General features: G+C 47.2%; 1 protein-coding gene across 4 annotated transcripts; it reads right to left on the bottom strand.

Annotated features, from left to right (window-relative positions):
• Window positions 1-12,910: 12,910 nt before the first annotated feature.
• On the bottom strand, window positions 12,911-21,811 carry Nrn1 (neuritin 1). 4 transcript variants are annotated; one of them, XM_020185021.2, is made up of 3 exons: window positions 21,572-21,811; window positions 17,253-17,397; window positions 12,911-14,117 (listed from the first exon to the last, which is right to left on the bottom strand). In XM_020185021.2, exons 1-3 carry the CDS (start codon window positions 21,624-21,626, stop codon window positions 13,889-13,891), a joined length of 429 nt encoding a protein of 142 aa, XP_020040610.1. In that variant the 5' UTR covers window positions 21,627-21,811; the 3' UTR covers window positions 12,911-13,888. The 4 variants fall into 4 exon arrangements, with proteins under 4 accessions (XP_020040610.1, XP_073939061.1, XP_073939060.1 ...); XM_074082960.1 differs by lacking the exon at window positions 21,572-21,811 and adding an exon at window positions 19,609-19,678; XM_074082959.1 differs by lacking the exon at window positions 21,572-21,811 and adding an exon at window positions 18,107-18,209.
• Window positions 21,812-22,365: the final 554 nt, after the last annotated feature.

The following is a 22,365-nucleotide window of genomic DNA, read 5'->3' as shown; positions in this document are numbered from 1 at the left end:
GATGCAATCTCTTGTTGTCCTACTCCATCTAACCTGCAACATGATCGTCCCTCTGTCCAGTGTATTTACTCTGTATATGCTACTTACCCTTAGTCAATTACTAGCCACTTACGTTCTCACTGTCCATGGATCCCAGTGCTTGTGTTCAAGTAACATTTATTTTACTTAATAATGGCCCCAAACAGCAAGATAGTGATGGTGGCTATTCAGATACGCCTGAAAGAATGGAAAGTTACCTCCTTTAAGAGAAAAAGGTCAAAGTCCTCAACTTTATTACAGGTATGTATGTGTGTGTGTGCGTGTGCAAAAACATAGCATAGATAGGAAGGGGTACTATCTACAGTTTCAAGCATTCACTTGGGGTCTTGGAAGGTACCCCCATAGATAATGGGGAAACTATAGGTATACTGAAATCATTAAATCTAAGAGAGACCATGATGTGAGCTGAGTGGTGGAGATAAAATCTGGATGTTGAACTGCAGAGGTAAGAGTTGAGGCAAGAGCAGAGGAGAGGCCCAGAGAGAAATCAGGGGGATTGGGAGACAGTGAACTACATGGAAACTGTCTGTTCATCCAAGGCCTATGCCAAAGCATTGCCCAGGGCATCAAAACTTAGAGGATTCAATAATGCTAAACAGTGATTGTGCCCAATTGAGCAAATGTTAGGTGCTGTAAATGAAACAAAACCAGGCAATGTGATCATGCTTGTTTGTTGGGGAGCATTTGGGAGGAGGATGGGTATTACTTTTCAATGGAAGGTTAGAGAAAGTGTATCTGAAGAGGTGATGCTAAGATTGAGACTAAATGACAAGAAGGAGGTATCCATTCAAGATTTTGAGGAGAGGCAGAGGAAATCATGAGTACAAAGGCATAAAGGCTGAATAAGTTTGGGACATCCAAGACCTAGAAAGAGTTGGTAGGAAGTGAGGTAAGAGATAAGACAAGTAAGATCAAGTTGCAAGCATTAAAGAAACTATAATTTTTTAATAAAATTACAGAAGGAAGATGTATACCCTACCTGGCTCGGCTTTCTCTTTGCTTTTCCTCTCTTGCAGACTTTCATCTGTGATTTTCCACCCTGTTTCACCTGCTCTTAGGGAGTTCTTGGGCTCATGGACTTCCTTCTCTTCATAGTGATGGCTATGTTATGTAAAGGCCCTAAAGAGAGAAGGGACAGAAACCAAAAATCCTGCAACTCTGGGGTATGTAAGTGGGAGCTTTGGACTGACCACCTTCCTGAACTGAATGTTTGAAGGGCAGGGTTCACAGTGGTATGCCCTTTGAGCAAAAGTAGATGGCTCATTCACATTAAGTGTGCAAAGAATCAGCAGAGAGGGTTGTTTGCAGTTGTGCTGTACTTGCAAAGAAATAACATGTTTTCTAAAACAAGCCATTTATTTTGAGAAGGACTATTCTGTATCATTTCTTTCCTCAACCCTCTGTCCATAAACACACACAGGCACTTGGGAATCAAAATAATAAGTCATTTTTCTTGTGGAACCCCAATTACTCTCTGTGACCACGACCAAGGCAAAATGTAGCAGAGAGGACCCTGGTTAGTTTATTATGAAAGTCTGTAAGAGGGATAATTATAAGGCAATGAATCATTGTCTTCCATTATAGTCGCAAATACATAGTTCTTGGTTTTCATGTGAATGTTCTCCTTGGCTAGCTGTGTAAAGTGCAACCCAATACAATGGGATTCCCAAAAGTCCTTGGTGACAGCTTTGGATCAAGTGGAGCATGACCCTTCCACTCTCTGCTGGCTACTTATACCACACAAGAAGCAGTAATGCTCACTGGGACCTAGGTCTACCACCTAAAATTATAGTGGCCCTCTGTATTTGTGGGCTCTGCACCCATGGATTCAACCAACTTCAGATCTAAAATATTCAGAAAAAATTATGTCTTTCATGAACATGCATTGGTTTTTTTTCTTATAATTATCCTCTAAACAATACAGTATAACAACTATTTGTACAGCATTTATATCATGTTAGATGTTATAAGTAATCTAGTGATGATTTAAAGTACATAGGAGGATGTGTATAGGTTCTATGTGAAACTGTGCTATTTTACTGAAGGGTCTTGAATGTTGGTGGAGTTTCATATTGGAGGGAAGCCTGATTCCTGTGCCTGCTGCTTCCTGTTTGGGAGGCTCTGGCAGGAAACTGAAAGGTGGGAAGAAAGCTGAAATAAGCTTTCTCCCTCCAACTTCTTGAGGTATCTTCAGCTCTGCCAACAGTAGCTCAGTGTCACAGTGGTCATGTGCTCTGGATAATGGCACTTTTCCCACTTGTTCTTTCAGACGTAAGTCTTAATCCTTTATATAGACTTACCTCTGTTGGAAATATTGAGACCGCTTTCCTCCTTATATGCTTACTAGTCCATTCCCAAATCACTTAATGGTTGACAGGAATCATGGTTTAAAGAATTTAGATGTGCAAGGCATTGCTCTATCCACTACACTTTGTAAAGTGTGTCAAATAAAACACACAAAACCTACTCAAACTCATATGAACATATGTAGACAAATATTGAAGAATAAAGTGAAAGAATATGCCAGGTGCATTATATTAGTTATTTATTACTGTGTAAATCATCTTCAAATAGTAGCTTAAATGATAACAATCATTTTTCATGGCTCTTGTGGGCAAAAAATTTGAAAGCATCTTGACTGGCTGGTCTTGACCTGGGGTCTCCAGGAAGTTAAAGTCAGATGTGACCTGTGGCTGCAAGCACTTGAAATTTTGACTGGGGGTGAACAATCTACATAGCCTGAGTAAAACTGAAGCATAGAAAAATCTCTTCTTCAAAAAAGGAAGCAGGAAAGTTACATATTCTAAGAGTTTCTTGAATGAAAGGGAGGGAATGAGGGAAGGAACACAAGTCTTCCAGGTTCCCCATGGCTTATGAGAAAATAGAACAGGCTAATGAAATGCTGAGTAAGTTGTTCTGAAAGGCATGAAAAGAACATACCAAGGTGAAGTTACTTCTCACTCCCTCTCTCTTATTTTAGCTGTCATTTCATTTTCTCTTGTCTACATTGCTATGGATTCATCTATTGCATTATTTCAACCACTGGTATATATTCCATGACATACATCCAACAATTTTTTTTTTTTTTGGCAGTGCTGGGGTTTGAACTAAGGGCTTCCTGCTTGCTAGACAAGCACTCTACTGCTTGAGCCTAACCTCCAGCCCTTTTTGTGCTTGTTTATTTTGGAAATAGGGTCTCACTTTTTGCCAGGCTGGCCTGGATAGTTATCCTCCTATTTTCTGCTTCCTGCTGGAAGCATGCTAGAACAACAGGCATGCACCACCATGCACCACTTTTTTCCCCCTAGGCTGACCTGAAACTGCTAACCCCCTGATCTCAGCCTCCCAAGTAGGTAGTATTATAGGCAAGAGTTACCAGTGCCCAGCTTCATACATCCAACCATATTATACCTCCACTCTTTTAGGGATGCATACCATGGCTACCTAGAAAGAGTTTCTCGGGGGGAGAAAGGCATCAGCAAGAAGTAGCACAGAGAAGGTTGGCATCAGCAGTCCCTGAATTTGTCTTTTAAAAATTAGAATGTACAAATACATATGTGTAAGGCAGTAGGATTGGGAATGCTCTTTACTCAATAAACATCTGTGCCAGGCACAGTGCTAAGTGGGGGATTGAAGCTGAGTGAGATATAGTGTCTACTTCAGAGTTCTGGTTTACAGACAAAAGAGATCAGCAGATAGCTAATTATAATAAAGAATTTAGAACAAGGTCTGGAGGAATGGCTCAAGTGGTAGAGAGCCTGCCTCACAAGTGCAAAACCCAGAGTTCAAACCCAAGTAGTACTAAAAAATAAAAAAGAAAGTTGGTGATTAAAAAAAATAGAACAAGGGACAACAGAGGGGCTACCTAATAATTTTGGTTAGGAGATTAGATAAGGAATCTTGCAAGGTTGAATCTGAGCAGTCTTGAGGGACTAGAATAGGTGCAAGGGTTGATTGGGTAGAGGTGCAGAGCATTTTACCCCGGAAGAACTGAATAGGCAAAGGCATGAAATAAGGGAGAGATGTGTCAATTCAAGGAAGGCCAGTGAATTCAGTATGGCTATGGTGTATGGGTGAGGGTGCAGAGGGCTGTAGGTGGGAAGGAGGTTGGCAAGATGAGATGGGACCAGATCCTAGAGAGTCTTCAGTGCAGTTCAGAGAGTCGGGACTACTCAGCAATAATTCAGCCATGGACATAAGAGAAGAGAAGATTCTTGAAGAGAGAAAGGACATGATTACAGCCATGCAGAAAGGAGAGAAATCACGTAAGGGACACCAAAACCAAAATGCATATTTCTCTTTAAAGAAATTGGAACTATTTTAAATTTTCTTTTTGGGTGACCTGCAGTTTCTTATTTGCCCACAGTGAGTGTGAACTCTTGATAAAACTTTAAAAATGAGATACATAAGACAGTTTTTAAAAGGTAAGATAAAAATGGGGGAAAGGGAAAAGGCTAATGAGAATGGAGGATACAGCTTGTAGGGAAGAACTTCTCTGGAGGCCATAGGGGGATGGCAGAAAAGAAGTGAAAATGGTTTGTTCCTTCCAAAACTGACACTGAAATTTAATCCCCTTATGTAATACTAAGAGGTGAGACTTTTAAGAGGTACCCTCATGAATGGATTAATCCATTCATTTATAACTGAATTAATGGATTATCTCAAGAGTAGGTTTGGTTAGGTCTTTTGCATGATCTCTGCCTTTTGCCATGTGATGCCCTTGGGAATCTACCAACAAGAAGGCCATCACCAAATGCAGCCCCTAGACCTTGACCAGAACCATGAGCCAAAATAAACTTCCTTTCTTTATAATTTACCTAGTCTGTGGTACTGTGTTATTAACAGCAGAAATGGACTAAGACAGAATGGAAGGAGCAAATTTACACACACTTTCTCTGTGTCTTCATATATCTATATATATAGACATATAAAATATAAAAACCACAACAGTCCAAAGTGATGGGACCAGGAAACTATGGGCTGAAACCTCCGAAACCATGAGCCAAAATAAATATTTCTTCCTTACAAGTTGTTTATTTTGGCTGTTTTGTCACTGTGATGGAAAGCTGACTAATGTGGACAGGAAGAGGTACAAGAACATGAGCGTGTTCATAAGCTGAAGAAGGATGAAACACAGTGGCAAAGACATTTTAGAAGGTCAGAGGCAAATCCAAGAGTCAAACAGAGGGTATGAGGTTAGGGTTGTGAGGGGGCACTGAGTGTGTAGATCTTCATGTGTCCTTGAAAATACATATATTAGAGGATATATAATTATGACTATCTGTGTAAGTGGGTATATACAACTTTATTTTGGACTTTAATTTATAGCATCTCCTGGAAATAGAGATTTGGGGAAAGTAGAACCATTTTTCTTTGCTATCTGTGAAAGTGTTCAAGGGCTATTCAGAAATAGGAAAAAATATACAATAAATCCTATACAGAAAGTAATTGAGAAAATTCAGTCTCTACTACTCCCATTCTGTTCAAAAGTGCAGAAAATACTGCAAAAACTGAGGGAGAAGAATGGTTACTCAAGAAAGCACACTGCCCAAAGGCTGCTAAGTAGGTGGAAGGTGTGTGTAACCCAGTTTGCCCACCAGGTTCACTAAGTGGATATAAGTTCTGGGAGGCCCAGCTGGCACACCGGCCTGATTGTCACAGTCTACAGCGGTTGATGGATGTGCTTCCTCACACTCCGATTCTCTCCTTCCTCTTCAAAGTAGCTAATTTTGAAGAATTTGTGTTTGGCTGGAGTGAAATGAACCACTTTGCTTGGGGTTTCTCTCCCTGCCTAAGGGAGTGTGCTTCAGGTGACAGCCGGGCAGAGGTGACCAGAGGACCAAAACCATTTTTCAAAGTCATTCACTGAAGCTCATGATTCCGCCAAGGAAAGGGGAAGAGTGAAGCAGGCTGTGTACAGGAAATTATGGCAGCTTTGTCACAGGTGGAAGAAGTTAATTACCCGGTCTGCCCCTTCTTCTGCCACACACACTAGCTTGCTTGCTTGGTCTTGCCTCTTAATCAAGAAGAGGCTCCCACAGAGGTGACTTAATATAAACCAAGCAATTTATGAGTTGATTAATCCAGAATGGACAAACATATCCTTTTCCCTCCTTACTGAATTGGACTATTTTAATGAGTTTCTCTCAATGTGAAAAGGAGTAGTTAGTCCCTTGTGGTCTAGCTGGCTTTGGTTTTTCCTATACTTCTCTCTTACAGCATGCATAGCAAGAGAGTCATTCCAGTCATTCCATAAAGATGGGACCCTCCTCCTCCTGGTGCTCTGGATAATGTACAAAATTGGGAATGCCACCACCACTAAAAATCAATTCAACATATGATTTGTCCAGGCGATGAGGTATATAGCTAACATTAGACCCTGTGATTTATCAAGAGAACAACCACCCAGTGATGTATTTCATGAATGTATGATCAAGCCATCTATCACTGGATTGATGAGTTTTTCATATCGGCAGGCCTGTGACTGTTACAGAACCAAAGAACTCACAGCATGTCTATTAAATTACTGGTGGGAAAGGAAGAAAACATGGTCCCCTTGCAACTAAAGGGGGCAAAAAAAAAGAACATAATAAAAAATGTGCTGTGCAAGACACTGCAAAACATCAACACAACTTTTTGTTTGTTTGCCCTTAGAAATGTATTCCATAATGTCCTCTTTCTCTGCAGACACTAACACCCCAGGCTGACATGAAGTTGCTGCCTCCCCCAAGCACACACATGCACAAAGAAGGGGCTGAGAAATCCCCAGCATACTTCTATCTTGAATGTGTTGGTCTCTCTGATATAAGGCATTACTTCAACTACATTGGTGCAGTGCAATTTATGACTTGTTTTAATTTTCTAGTCACAACTGTAATGAATTACCACAAGCTTGGTGGGTAAATTAGTTAGTTCTGTAAATTGAAAGTCTGACATGGGTCTTACTGGGCTGAGATCAATGGGCCACATTCCTTCATGAAGGCTCTTTTCAAGAATTCATTTTCCTGTCTTTTCCAGTGTCTGAAGGCTGCCCAAGCTCCTTGGTTTGTGGCTGCTTTCCTTCGACTTCAATGCCAGTCATGGTGGGTTGGGACCTTCTATCTGACTGACATGTTGATTCCCTTTTCCACATATAAGTATTCTTGTGATTTCACTGGCCCCCGGAAGAATCCAGGAATAATCCAACAATCCTTGACCCTGTCTCAAGGTCAGCTGATAGCAACATAATTCCATCTGCAACCTCAGTTCTCCTTTGTCACATAGCTAATATACTTTCCTATTTCAAGACTCAATTAAGACATGCACATCTTTGTAAGGCTATGATTCTGCCTACTATGATACTTAAATTTCTTTGTTGTTACCTTTTTACTTCTGTTAGCTGTCTTGTGGCTCAAAATGGTGACAACAAGCAAAGTCAAGGAGGGGAGTAGTCTTAAAACAGGTTCCTGAAACAGATTAGGGCTCCGATTTTAGCTCCCTGTCTTGTACTACCTGTTGATCTTGGTTAATCTAACACTGTTTCTTATCTGCAAAATGGGGATAATCTAATCCTCCTGAAAATGGGATGATGTTTGCAAAATTCTAATGCCTAACATTTAGTACTCACTGAAACTTAAAATTTTAATGAAGTTAGGCAGAGTAGTGGAGTAGGGGATTAGGAGACAGAAGAGGGTCTGGATCTCTGTACTTTGACTCTCCCACAGGTGGTTCAGTCCTCCAGGTTACACATCCTAGGTTGGATTCCACCTGTGTAAGCCTCTGGTCCCATTGGTGAGGAAAAGAAAAATTCATCCGTCAGCACTGTTGCCCTTGCTCCAATGCTGCTGCTTTATTTTCCTGTGCTGTCCCTATCACCGCTGGCCTTCCACTGCAGACAGGCCATGAGATTGCAGGCTCACCACACAGAGACCCTTGGAGCTGGCATGCTGAGGGTAGGTGCCCCAATGGCAGCCCGGGTGGAGTGGGGAGGTCAGCTGTGCCCACCTCTGCCTGCCCACAATCACTTGCCAAGTTGGGTAGGGTTCCTTAGGCTGTTGGTTAGATTAGTGGTGATGAGCCAGGGTTGTCCAAAGCTAATTATTCTTTCTTTGAGTACAAGCACCAGTGCTGGGGTTCTTGACACACTTTGGGGAGGGGGACCCAAACTCTTGCTGGTCTTTCCCCACTCACATAGGAGCACACTCTGGCAGCCATCAGGATTAGAGAGGGAGCCACAGACCCAAAGCAAGTGCTAGAAAAGGCTGGCTTTCCAGAAAGCTGCAAGATTACCTGCTGGGTTGACAAAGACAACCATTGTTAAAATACAATATTGCTCCAAATGCAGGAAAATTGGTGCTCTAGATCCTTGGGAAAACAATCCAGTGTCTTTTCATATTAAAAGCACATTTTTCTGCCCAGCAATCCAACTTTGGGAGACTCTATTGTATAATGAAATAAAAATACTAGTACAGGATGTTGTTTGAACAGGAATATTTCTGAAAACAATATTTGTAGAGCCCTCCCCCGACCTTGAAAAAAACCTGTATGTCCATCAATAGGTGGAAAATTAAATAAATAGTAATACAACCACTCTACGAAATATTGTGTAACTATTTAAGAGAAAAGGCTATGTGTTTTGCTATTGGTCTTGAACAATTTGGTTGTAAAGAAATTTATATTCCATTGAACAAACTCACCCTCCCCATGGGTAGATGTCAGTGTTTATATGTCCATGGGGAGAGGTGAGGAAGAATGCACACTGGCTCCCTAATGTTTGTTAGTGGAAGGAGGATTAAATTCAATACCCTTGAATTGCTTCAGTGGCTACAGTAACTACTTTACTTTTTCATTTTTAATATTGGGAGAGGAATATGATATGAATGGCAGGAATGAGGGGATGGGGAAGAGAAGATATGAAGGAAGCCAAAGAGGAAATCTGGCTGGGAAAACCTTGGCTACTTGGGCTGGGGAAGTGAAGGTCAGTGTCTGCCTGGAAAACCTCTTGGGATGGAGATTGGGGCAGTACTTGTCTGGTGACTGACTTAAGGAGTTTGTCCAGTGCATCTGAGAGAAGGGGGATGCAGCTTGAAACTTAGCAAGAAGTTAAATTTGTACACCACAAAGAAAAACTGCACCAAAAAATTAAGTCAGAAAGAGGTTCTCTACTGGATGCTATTTTGAAGAATTCAGGGAGATCCAAGGATCAAGCCGAAGTCAAAGGAGGAAGAGAGTAAATTATTAATACCTAGCACTAGGAAATTGACATGTTGTAGAAAAGCACTCTTCCTGTACTGCCTTGGTATAGGGAAGGTAGGATTGTCTCCATTTTACAGAAGAGGAAATTGAGCTGTAGAAAAGTTCTGCAGCACACCCTAGTTATGCAGCTGCTAATGGAGCTTTTCTGGCTCCAGTCTTGGCTCGTGGAAGCCATACTTAAGGTGATCCTTCTTTCAGGGTACAAATCTGAACCCAAATTTACTTTCTTTTTCTTCTATCACCACCCATTCTAGGGGAGAAAGCCTCTTCCTGGTGTACGGGGCTGGGAGAGTCAGAGTCTGCTAGTGCTGATTCCCACAGCAGGGTTGGGCAGTGCTGGGCTGCATGTCCTTATGTGAGAATTGGGGTTTGGGGCTGAGGCTCCCCAGGCATTGACTTTAAGGAAGGTCCCTTGGGGGTTTCTCTACACTATTCTCTTTGGAGAAGGCAGGGAGGGACACAAGTTACAGCATTGCAAAGTTCCTGGACACTGGCCTAGGGACCTTGCTGAGTTGGAGTGGAGATAGGGGGATACATTGGGGACCAGCTGGGGTCCTCATTGCTCTTTTCCACACTGCTTCCACCATTTGGGACAGTGGTAGAAGGAAGACCATGGACACTTCTGAAGTCCTGAGGAAGGATGAGGAAGGCCCAGGGACTGGGGCAGTGACTGTTCCAGGAAGTGGACCACAGAAACCCAGCCAGGTGCCAGCCTTATTAGGGGGTGACAGAGAGAATGATTGAAGACCTTTCCAGAACCAGCTTTGCTGGCATTTGAGGAGGATTGGGAAAGGGGAAATTTGTGACCTCATTTCTTCCTGGCTCATCAGATTGCCAGGGGTGAACTCTGGTCCTCCTATTCCCCAGTCACGTTGGGGCCCATGGGGTTGTGGGCTGTTAGTCCAGCTGGGGAGGGTTCTCTGGTTAATCCCACCCACTATGAAGGAGTCACATCACCTTCCAGAGTGAAAATATCTCTGGATTTGCAGAAAGAAAATTTGTGTGGGGGTCCTGCTCATGGACAAGTCCTCCTTCCCACTTTTTTTTTTTCCTTCCTGAGTAGGGCTCTACAGTCTCCAGCTCACAGAATTGCCTCCCTCCCTCTCCTCTGATGACCCTACTTCTGGATCTGTTTTCCCTGCGCCTGCCTTTGTTTTTCACGCAGCAGTTTTCTTTCACCAGACTCCTCTTTCCCCTCAATTCTCCCTCCTATGGACCCTGGAATTCCTGGGCAGATGCTGGGGCTCTGGAATTGGCCTCTGTGACATTTGCAAGGTGATTGTCCAATGTCATACTCCAGTGAATTTTGGTGTCTAGAGTCTACTCAGATTGAGATGGAGAGGAGGTCCTCATCGCTTGAAGGGCTCCAAGCCAGTGCCAGTGGTCCATGAGGAGAGTGGTGGAAGGTGCAAAGAGCTGGCAAGGGTGCTCCAGGGTGGGACAAGGGCAGGTGAAGGTAGGTGTGCTGAGGTCCTTGGTGCCTGACTCCCACTCTTCCTCTCCCCCACTCAGCGATGGGACTTGCACGCCCGGGTTAATATCTCCCAGAACTGGCAACAGGATTTACCGAGTTGCTGCTTAAAAACAATAACATCAACTAACAAATGGAGATGTCATCATGATTAAACAGCAAATTACACTCGAAGACGGCGCTATAATAATCTAAACAATCACCACAAGAAGAAACATTGTCTAAAGAGCCAAGACACAGAAAAGCCTGCGTTTCTGAAACTCGCCCTGTCTTCCCTGGGGATCTTTCCAATGCACGTGAGCGTGGTACCTGGCCCTGAACAAAGACAGTCTCAAACAGGCGCCAGGGGTTCCAAACTCTTCAGGCGATCTGGGACTGGGTGGAGTGGGGGCGTTGGAGGGAATCGGTGGTGGGGCACCGTCCTTCTAGGGAAGTTCCATCTGGGAAGCAACTGGAACCATAGTAGGAACAGGGGGTCCTGGGAGAGAACCTTGTTGAGAGAGGCCTGCCCTCCCATTCCCCGCTCCCTGGTCCCTCTGTTTCCTCCTTCAGCCTGGACTTCTCCTAGATCTTCCAGGATTTCTAGGTGGGAAGCCCGCGCTGCGAGGGGAGGGGCGACTCCCTTTCTCCCCAAAACCCCAAGAGAACGAGGCGCGCGTTTCATTTCAGCAAGCGAGGGGCTCAGTTGTACGCGCTGAATTGCCCCCAATTTGCAGAGGAAAAGATACCGGTCGGAGGCGGCGCGCTATTGTAAAAAATGAACGAAGGAGACCCTCTCTTTCTCCTTGTTCCCCTCCCCGTCGTTAAATAGATTCATGTTTAAAGCAAGCTCGGACATTTTAATTTGAATTCTAGGGATTGAGCTCAGGTTAGAATCATCCTATTTATACGCAGATCGAAAATAACCATTGAAACGAAGCAAGCAAAACCCAACTATTTTCCAAAATAAGGAGCGTATCGGGGTGGGTGAGCACCCTGCCCAGGCAGCGTGGATCTCTTTTGGTTTTGGCTGAGACATGGGAATCCGCATAGGAGGGGTTGCCTGGGGGAGGGGGCGGAGGGGACAGCCGGTTAAACTATTCCCGGGAGTGGCCCCGAGCGGCGCGTGCGTGAACCGGAGGCCGTAATACATGCTGCCATTAAGAATCCGCGCAGCTTCTAGTGCTTGGGGCGCAAGGACGCATGTGTTGCTGGAGTCAATCCGTGGGGGGAATGCAGATTGGGCTGCGACCCACTGGGTTTGATTTATGAACTGTTACACTAGCGATTGTTTACACATTGCATTTCAGAGCCCGGGTGCACCCTCCCCGCGGCGGGCAGCGGTCTCACGGAGAGGGAACCTGCTGCAGCCACCAAGGTCTTGCTTCATCCTTCTCCCTCCCCCACACATACCCGGGGCTCCTGCACCTCCTTCCCACCTTCACCAAGAAATCAGATTTCGAGTTCGTGGAACCCATTGAACTACTTGCAGTTCTCCCTCCCCAGCCTACTCCATGCCTGCAGACCCCGTACCCCGGGTCGCCTCTGCCGGTGTTTACTCTGGAATGTTTACTTCTCTGTAAGGCCATGCGGAGCCTATAAATAGGAGAGATGGAAACAGCTCTACTGTCAGATCAATAGGGCCCGGTCTCCTCGCCCTTTCAGCTGTGCTGTCTTATTAATTATGAAAAGATCCACCTGATCCCTGCCAGGGAACACAGCCTCTGGGCCCCTCTTGCTGGAACCCTTAATGGCGGTTCTTTCACAATCTGCCCTGGCCACCGCAGAGGAAGAGGTGAACCATGGTTAGGGCCGGGCTTGCAGGGACCGTGGTTAGGGCTCAGACCCACCTGGGGCGAATGCAGCAGGCTGACCACTGGCATTGTGTCTGCGCGGGCTTTCTCTGCTGCAGTGCAAGCCGGCTTCCTCCAATCTTCACCAAGAAAGGACCTGTGCTTTTTTCATGAATTAATTTTAAAAACAGCCTTTAAAAAATTTTTTTCTTAAGTAGCCAGAATTTGGGGGAGGTAGCAAACTCGTAAGTATTGAGGGTCTACTCTTAAGACAGCAGGTTATCCAGCGGCTTTTTGAACAGGTGAATTTATCACCTGGCATCGGGCATCCTGAGTCACGCTGAGAACTTGGCAAAGGAAACACACTTAGGGCAGGAAACAAAACGACACCCCATTTCAAACAATAACTTTTATTTTATACTTCTCTATACTTTGTAGCAAATCTTTTTTTGCTGAATTTAATTTATAATAAACTTTTAAATTACATCTCTCTCTCTTTTTTAAAATCAAGGCTCTTTTATGTCAAAATCTTTTTAAACTATATTTTAGATTAACATTTAACACCCCCCCCCCCCGTGATCTATGCCGTTGGTTGGATATCGGGTATTACTGTATGTGTAACAGCTAAAACAAGAGAGAGGAGGGAAAATAAAGGCAGTGGACTCGAAAGATGCGTCAACAACAGCCGGGAAAGCCAAACTCTCAGTGACCTTAGCATCATTTCTTCTGACAGCTGTTACCTCTATTCCAGAGATGCCTCAACTGCTTTCCTCCCTCCCTCCTAGACTTAAAACGCAACGTCCACATCTGTCTTTTCGCTTTTCTGGAGGAGAAATATGCAGTGGAAATGATCAAAACAAGGTACTGTGGAAGAAAAGACGTGAGTGCGAATTATTCACCAGATGCTTCCCACGTGGACATCTCTCTTGAATTCATCCCCCTGGCCTTTTCCTCTCCTCGCTTACCTATTATTAGGAGGAGCCCATCATTTTTCATGTTATTAACATGATTAATATAGTAGGTGGCCCAGGGCCGTTCCTGAGATTCTTTTGCCAAAAAAATAAAAATTTAAAAATGGGGGTGGGTTTGCCGTTTTCTTGCTTTTATGTGAAGATGGACTAAAGCTGAGGTCCGATTTTGGCTGTGCTCGCTCGCTCACTGGTTGGTAACATTTGGCAAATAAAACACAAGGAATCAAACGAAATCAAAAAGAGAATCAGGATTTCCCACAATCCTATATGAATGTTTTCAGCGTCACCGAGAATCACAACGTCCCCAAAGAACGAATGGATCTTCCTCTCGGTTTCCGGGAGCATGGAGAGAGTGTGGGTGAGCGCGCGGGGGGGACAGAAGGGGGGAGCTGGCCCAGCACTCAGAAGGAAAGCCAGGTCGCTAAAGCTGCCGAGAGAGACACCAGAAGCACTGGGAGCGTCGGGAGCAGGGGCCCCGCCGCCCCGTTGCCGCTGCCGCAGAGTTCGAATAAGCTGCCTTGGATGTTGAGGTTTTTGGATTCTTTTCTCAGTTTATCCCACATATCTTTCGCCCCTTCCTGGCAATCCGTAAGGGCTGTGACCGTGCAGCTGTGGAAATCCTCCCAGTATCTGGCGAGGAACAGAACAAAACAGAAGAAGCAGATTCACTTTGGGCGCTGGAACACCTCGGATCTGCGTCCCTGCGCCTGCCCGGATTGTGGCTTCGCCAAACCTCCCAGGGCGCCTCCTCCCTACCTCGCCTCCACCACCCTGACGCCTGGGCTGCACGCGGTCGAGACTCGCTGGACTTTAGCCCATCCCAGAAGCGCCGTCCGAGGGGATGGGCTGCCCTGGCCCTGTCTGTTTAACCTCTTGGCTGCCAGGAGGGGTCCCGGCAGCCGGCAGCCGGATTGCACCCACTGCGTCACGCTGGCACCTCGGCCTGCGCAAACAGATTGCATGCCCTCCCGGGGAAAGCTAGGAAAAGCGCGCTAAGCCTTGCAAGCTGCAGCCCATTAATGCCTCTTAGCTTGCAAGATGGGTTACTTGCTCTGAGCGCGGCCCTCCCTCTTGGCTTCTCACATTCTCCTCCCCCTCGCCCCTTCTGTCTCCTTCCTTCTCCACGCCGCGGTACTCTCGCCCTCGCCCGCATTCTCGCCCTTCCTCACCCCACACCTTCCTTTTGTTTCCAGTTTCTCCTCGTTTTCCCTTTCTTTCCTTTCCCCTTTCCTCCGTTTTCCTCTCTTCCGTTCCTCAGTTCCTCTTTCTCCTCCTTTCCACTTGCTTCGGTCCTCCGAGGCCCTCCCGCCTTGCTCTCCACAGTCCCGCCGCACAGATTCCATCCGGAGAGTCCTGTCCGCCTCTCCCCGTCCCCAGGTCGGTAAGTGTTAGTGGTCGAGCATCTGCGGCCAGCTCTGTAGCCTTTTCAGGCTTTTGTAAACCTCAGTGCTCCAGGCCTGCGCGCTGGGTGTTTCCTCTATACCCCGCAATCCCCATCCCCCAGTCTTTTCCGCTGGCTTGAACCCCAGGAGGCCTCTGCCTCGGGGCCTCGGGGTGTAGCGCCCTCTTCTCCAAGACCGGGACTCTTGGGCGGGCGCGATGCCTACCCCTGTCAGCCCCGGAGGGCCCCGATCCCTATCCCCCATCTCGGGTCGCTTCCCAGAGCCTGGTGCTTAACTCAGCTACTTCCTCCTCCCTGGCGTAGCTCCTAGCCCCGCCCCCACAACCTTCATCCAACCTGTCCTTTTTTTATTGTCCCCCTTTCTTCTGGAAACCCAAAATAGATCCCAAGACTAAATATAATCCCAAGCCGTGATCGATTCCTGGGGCGCTGTCTCCTTTCGGAGCTGGGTCGATCTGTGTGTCTTGGTAACTCCGGGCTGCCTCCTACTTCACCCCCGCCAGCAGCCACCTTCTGAGTCATTTGGTCTTATTTTCTAGCTCTTCCTCCTGTTCACTGCCTGGATTGTATGTAAGCTTGTTGAAGGCAGGCATTAAGTTTAATTTATTCCTTGTTCCCATTCCCACCCCATCTTCTGACTAATGGTGTAGTTATAAATGCTTATTGTTCCTAATTTATGAGGACTAGGGACCTGGACACAAGACCTACAGGCTCCACAATTTGTAATAAATAGCAAGATTTAGAGACACCAAGAGGCCCAAGGGACAGTTCCTTTGCACAACTCCTGCCTAATTGCACCTCCCAAAGGATGTGTAAATTTCTTCTTTCTTTATATACCCCAGATGGGGATATAGCCTTCCTAGAAGAGAGAGATGGCTGGAAGACCAGACATCCATCTGGACTGGGAGAAGTGGGCTTCACTGTGGTGTTGGGCAGTCAGCACCATCAACTTAGTGGGGCCTCAGTACAGTTGTGGCCTGCAACCTTAGGGACTGGTCCTCTTCATTTCCCAGGACCAAAATCTTGCTAAAAATTTTAAATAGTGTGGAATAGTCAAGTTCTAGCGAATGATGGAGGATTTGGGAGCTGCTCTATATGTAACTTTATCGTGCCTTCTACATGCATTCTTACCTATCACCAGACATTTGGAACAAAATGCCTTTTGTTTCTTTCCTGATTGGAAGGTACCAGTCACTTGGCTGCTGTGGCTTCTAGTGGGTACTGGGGTATTTAGGAAAGTGCTTAGCAAGATGGTTCCTCATTTAATCATAATTAAATAAATGCCCGTTCCCCAATTAGAAAGAGAAGAAGAACCACACCATATATAAAGGGTGGCATGGAAAATGGTCACTTCAATCTTTAGGAACAAGGGACACCTCTTGTGTTTGCGTTATGGGAAGGAAGGATGGTTGTGTAGGTGGGGAAAGGAAGCTGGGTTAAAAAAAAGAGAGAGAACGTGTATTGCAGAGGATGGAGGCGTTCTAAGGTCTGCAGCAGCTATAATGTGGCAGGTACACCTCCTTGGGCTCTACTGGAGACCTCATTTGCTAGTGGGAGCAGGATTTCTAGCCAATATCTGTAAAAACACCACTGAGCCCAAAGAAGTCCTTTCTCTTCTCCGTGGGCCTCCAACTATCGGGATCTGGGGAGACCAAGCAGATACAGGAAAGGGGGTGGTAAAGCAAGAAGGGTGACTATCCCAAACCTCGGAATGGACTACAAGCTTAGCAGAGATGTTTACTGGATGACCCACCCCCCACCATTCCCGCGCATGCTCTTCTTAGACAAAGTCATTGATACAATGTTGTTTCAGTCTTTCTCCCAGAAACGGGGAGCCCTGGGTCCCCTTCTCTGCGCCTGCATTTTCTTGATGGAGAAGCGTGTATCACCAAAATTAGAGAGTACTATCCCTTTAAGTAAATATAGCATTAACCCAAAGGCCTCCAACCCAGACTAACTGTTCAGAGTATGGGGCAGGCCACTCATAGATTAGAAAGGAAAGTAGAAGATTGTCACAAAGCAGAGATTTTGCATAATGGGGAATTAGAAGCAGGGCCCCCCACCTCTGTGCTAGCCTATGAGAATGAGAAGGACTGGGACTGCAGCGCACAAGTGGATCCTCCTCTGTAGCCCACCCCTGGCTTTGGAGTCCCCCTAGGCAGTTCAGGTTCTAACCCTGGGGTGTGGGTTTCCGGCCAGAGGGCTTGTCGGCTGGCGTTGGCCTGCGGGTGAGAGGCAGCAGGCTAGAGTGCGAAGATTCGCTATGGCGCTGAACGCTGAGTGCAAGAGGGGTGGCCGCGGCACTCTTTGACCTCAGCAGCGCCCCCAGAAGAGAAACCCAGCAGGCCAGAGAGAACACTTACGTGCACACGGTCTTGATGTTCGTCTTGTCGTCCAGTCCCTGCGGATAGTTGGCCATGCTGTCGCCCAGTTTGAGCAAACAGTCCGAAAAGCCCTTAAAGACCGCATCACACTTGCCCGCTGCTCTCACGGCCTGCACCAGGTAAGCTGCAGGGAGGAGGGGACATCGGTCAGCAGCGCCCCGACCCCGTCCTGCCCCCCCACCCCAACGCTCCGCGCACCCGGGACTCTGAGCGCCCTCTCCTATTGCCCAATCCCCGGGCGCGCCAGGTTAAAGGTGACAAAGAGGTGGCCCAGGAGTGACCCATGGGTACCCTGCGCGCCTCTGCAGATGGTTGGTGTGTAGGTTGGTGGGAGGGAGGTGAGTTCGTTCCTTGCCTCCAGCTCCTTCCTCACTCGCGCTTGGTATCTTTTTCTGTTTCCCTCGCCCCCTCTTCTCACCTCCCTCATTTCTTTTATTTCTCTCTTTTCTCCTCACTCCCTCCTTCGTCTCCCAACACTTCCCCAGCAAGCCCTGTCACGTCTCTCGCAGTGCGATCTTCCATTTCTGAGGTGACGGGGGAGGGGGGGGGTCTCAGCAGCAGAGGCGAGGACGGCGTGTCAAGGTGTGGGGTCACTCTGAACCCAACGTCACACTGCGCGAATAACCCTCAGGCGCCTGATTCTTGGTGGGCGCTCAGCAAATAGTGATGAATCAATCAATTCATAAAGTCCTTGGAAGCCACCAACAGTCACCACAATGGATTGTTTTGTTATAAAACTGATTGCCTACTGTGAAGTCTGTGTTTCGCGTGAGACCGGTGGATGCATGCTCCTCCACCTCACTGGAAAGAGGGTAGTTTAGTTATTCAGAGACCTAGCTGGGGTGACGATTGATCCCGGGCGGTCAGGGCCAGTGCCGGTGCGGGTTCACGGGTGTGACTGTGGAGGTGACTGCGAGTCATCTCCGTCTCAGGCCCTCTGCCTCTTTCCGCCGCTCACCTCCTCACACAATCTTAACATCCCGGAAAAGTCCAATACCACTCAGTACTTCCCTCTCCCTCCAGGTCGCAAGCAGGCTGCTAAGCTGGGAGCTAGTGTCACCCCGGACTCAATGCCTCTAGCTCTTGGCTCCCTCCAGATGGTGGGTGAGTGGAGGGGCTGGATAGAAGCTGGGGGGGGGGGGGGAGGGAGAAGGAGGACAAAGTCCAGGCCGCCCCGAGGTCCAGGCTCTTTTAAGTCAGTCAAACCCCGAGGCAAGGGACAGGCGGTTCCAGGCCTGCGAGGGAGCCGCGGTGGTTATTTCTAGCCTGAGGCCAACCAACCCGGCTCGATAACTAGTAGCCAAAAGCACCTGGGACGCCAGGAGGGCGAGAGAGAGAGAGAGAGAGAGAGAGAGAGAGAGAGAGAGCGAGCGAGAGAGCGAGCGCAAATCTGCGCAGTAGGGGCGGAGAGAGGAATGAATGTAGACTGAATCTTAGAATCCAAATAGGCCTTCAACTCCCAGGACTTTGGGCCCAGGTCTCTTCCTCTGCCAGAGCCCCTGCTTGTGTGTGATGCCACCCGGGAGGACTGTACACCTCTCTCCCACGACCCCCCTGAGCCCCACGCAGCCAACGGTCCCTGCACGCAGGCCGGATGCAGACCAGGGGGAAGGTGACCGGGCGCGCCGCAGCCTCCGAGAGCGCGCCGTTTGCCAAGTGCTGCAGGAAGAGCTAGGCGGGTCTCGCGCAGTCTAATCCGGAACGGGAAGCGCTGGCAAAGGGACCAAGGTTAACTTCGATCTCAGTTGGGATAGATACGTAAAGCTTCATAATGCTCCTGGTTTCTCTTACACAAAAAATTAATTACCCTTGCGACTACAATAATACCAAATCGAACACTAGCATAGCATCCTCTGTATAAATGAATCTTTGTTCTAAAAGGACTGAATCAAAATGAAATCTTCCTTTATAATGCATGTTACAAATACAGCTTTGCGGCGAAGAAACAAACGAAATACAGACCACCCCACCTTACCCTGGTCTCTCCTCATCCCTTACCTCCACCCCCAAAACTCGATGTTGAAAAAGAAGTTCCTAGGATGCATTGACAATTTTTTAAAAAGGGGATTTGGAGCCCATGGGGGAGGGGGGTTACGGAAAGCGCTCCCATCACGTTATCCTACCAGGCGCAGCTGGAGAAGACCCTGCACACCGCGCATGTGCGAGTGTGTGCGTGTGTAAAATAAGAGCCATGAAAATTTCTGTATTTTGGAACTGTGACTCCTTGGGCTCTTGCCGGCATTGGGAGGCCGGAGCCTGTGCGCGGGACACGTTTTGCAGACACATGTGTCCCCAGCGGGTCGTAGCTGCACGCCCCTCTCTGTCCTTCCCGAACCTGGTTTCTGAAAGCCTCGAACGGGTGATCCAGGCTCCTCTGTCCTCTCTGGCATCCCAGTCTTGTGCGGTTTCTATTCGTTCATTCAGTCGTTCGACCTCTCATTCATTCCAAACTTCCTCCCGCCGCATCTTCATTCGTTCACCACCCTCTCCGCTTCCCCGCCCCTCCCCAACCCCCATTTCTCTTGCCAAAATGTCAGTGATTTGGGACAGCTCCCAGTCATGAATTAATACAGAGGCTCCGATGCAGGGAAAGTCAGACATTCGGGAAAAATACGCTCAATTTCAATTCCACAGCCAACAAGCGTTCATTTTAAGTGTGAGATTAATGTGTTCAAAACGCAAGTCTCATGTACAGGCGCTGTGTTAATTTTTTGTTTCACCTCTCAATGTAAGGTTATTTTCTAGGGGGAACCAGAGCCCCAAACCTTCCCTGGTTAAAATCCCTATCTCAGAAACAATCGCTGTGACTTTTTGTCTAAAAAACTGCAAGTTAATTGCAAAACACCTCATTCACTTATTTCCAACACTTAAAGGATTTGCTACCATTGGAAATGTTCTTTATTTATTGTAGTTCTTTGGACTAATGTCCAAGATTCAAAACAACTAGATTCAAAGCATTAAGTCATTTCTTAGAATTACAGGAAAACACTAGCATTCCACATCCATACATTCTAAAATCCCTACAATGCTTTTGCAAAAAAAAAAAAATATATCTATATAGATCCTAAAAATCTTGTAAAATGCATAAAAACTCTAATGCAAAGAACCCATTTTAGTGTTCAGACAACTCCAAAACCCTATTTCCTCCGCATTTCTTATGAAGAAAAAATGTTATGCATTCTCTCTTACTCCAAACCAATTCCCTAACCCCTCCTTCCCAATACTGCAAGGATTTGTCTGCAAAGAATGCTACAGCCTGAAATGATAGGAGCTAACAATTCCCTCCATCTCCAGAAAACTCGTTTGAAGAGTTTCTATTTTTCACTTGTCCATTCTATTAATAACCTGCTTCGCTTTCACTTTTAGGCTACATTAATTAATGTTCCGACCTGGCATCGGAGAAGGGGATTTTCTAGTACCTCCTCCCATAACGTTTTCTGTATTCTGGATAGGAAAAAAAATGTGAACTTTAAAAAGCCAGGGTAACTGCGACTCAACATTCCTTAACACAAATGGGGACGAAATAAATCCATCCACAATCCACCCCAAACAAACCAACACAACATACACACGACATGGCATATTGCAAACACTTTTTAACCCTCTCCTACGTATAAAATACAGATGCTGGTGCGTAAAGTCACAGACAAGCGTGCCTAAAAAGTAGATCCATGTATATTTGGCTGAATGTATGTTTCTCAATAGTAAGCATAATAAAATATGTGGTCCGGAGTTCCCCATCATTCTCAATTTGCTTCTCAGCCGGATCTGCGGTACCCGGTGCAAACGCTGCAGCTAGGATATGGGGGGAGGGGGGCGGGAGAATGACAAAGTTCTAAATGCAGCAGTTTGAGCGGAGCCCTGGAATATCTTTGCTTTCTGCTCATAAACTTTCCAATCCTAGCTACCTAGCCATCTTGTTCCTACATTCACCTTTCGACCCTTCAAAATAATATCTTGCAGTATGGCAGGGGCTAAATGCCCCAGAGCGCACGGAACCGGGTCTAACCCCAGAGAGCCAAGCAAAAATGAATGTGCGCTTTGGAAAAAAGAGAAAAACCCCCTTTGGAAAACAGGCGGCCACACACATTTCCTGGAGAACATTTGGAGTCTCTTTCTTTAGGAAAGCCAAACCGGGACGCCCCAAGTCCCCAGGAGTCGATGCCCCCACCCGCGGGGGTTTGCAGGGTTCTCCGCACCCCGGGACTGCGGGCAGCTAGCCCGTCCGCATCCGCGCCTCTGGCCGGGTCTGGCTCTCTCCGGCCGCCCGCCGAGAGCAGGGTCTGGAGGCTACTTACCTATTTGCACCGCGAGGATCAGTGAAATATATCTGCCGTTCAACTTAAGTCCCATCCTACGTTTAGTCAAACCATTTGCGACCGCAGACCTTTAAATAGTTAGTTTAGAGAACGCGGGGGAAAGCTGAAAAATAGGCATTGCCAACAAGTTCCGGGAGCGACAGAGACTTTATGCACCGGGAAGGCAGAGGGAGGAGAGAAAGAGAGGGAGCGAGGAAGAGACCGAAAGAGAGAGAGAGAGAGAGAGAGAGGCCGGGGGGGGGGGGGGGGGAGAGCTGGGAATGGTTCACTCCATTAGGAGGGGGCGGAGGAAGTACAGCCTCACGCCCACGAGCAGGCCTGACGTGGGGGATGACACGGAATGATTTTTTTTTTAATATAGACACCTTGGTAGAGAACCGCCATTTATAGTCATCAGAAGCTGGAATTAATCTGATATCTCCAATTAATGTGAGATCCGAACGAAATCTCGCCTCACGGGGGTGATCACTGCACCATTCCCGCGGCCACCTACCCCCGCCTCCTCCTGGTTCCTGGGGGCCCCCAACCCCGCCCCCTCCCTGCGCAGAACCGGGGCTCCCCCTCCCCTCCCTGCCGAGAGCCGGGGAGTCCTGGCGCGCCCACTCGATTGTTTCAACCTGCTCCCCCCTCCTTTAGTGCAGCAGCGAATCCAGACCCTTTCCTACGATGGCTGCAGCGAGGTTTAAAGAAGCTCAAGTCGAGAGGGAAAGCAGCTACGCCAACTCTACTAATTCAAAAGCCCCCCTCGGCCTGGCGACCCTCGCTCTTGCCTA

This window comes from Castor canadensis, chromosome 8 (assembly GCF_047511655.1).
Source record: "Castor canadensis chromosome 8, mCasCan1.hap1v2, whole genome shotgun sequence".
Classification (NCBI taxonomy): domain Eukaryota; kingdom Metazoa; phylum Chordata; class Mammalia; order Rodentia; family Castoridae; genus Castor; species Castor canadensis.
This window is presented reverse-complemented; position numbering and strand designations above follow the sequence as displayed.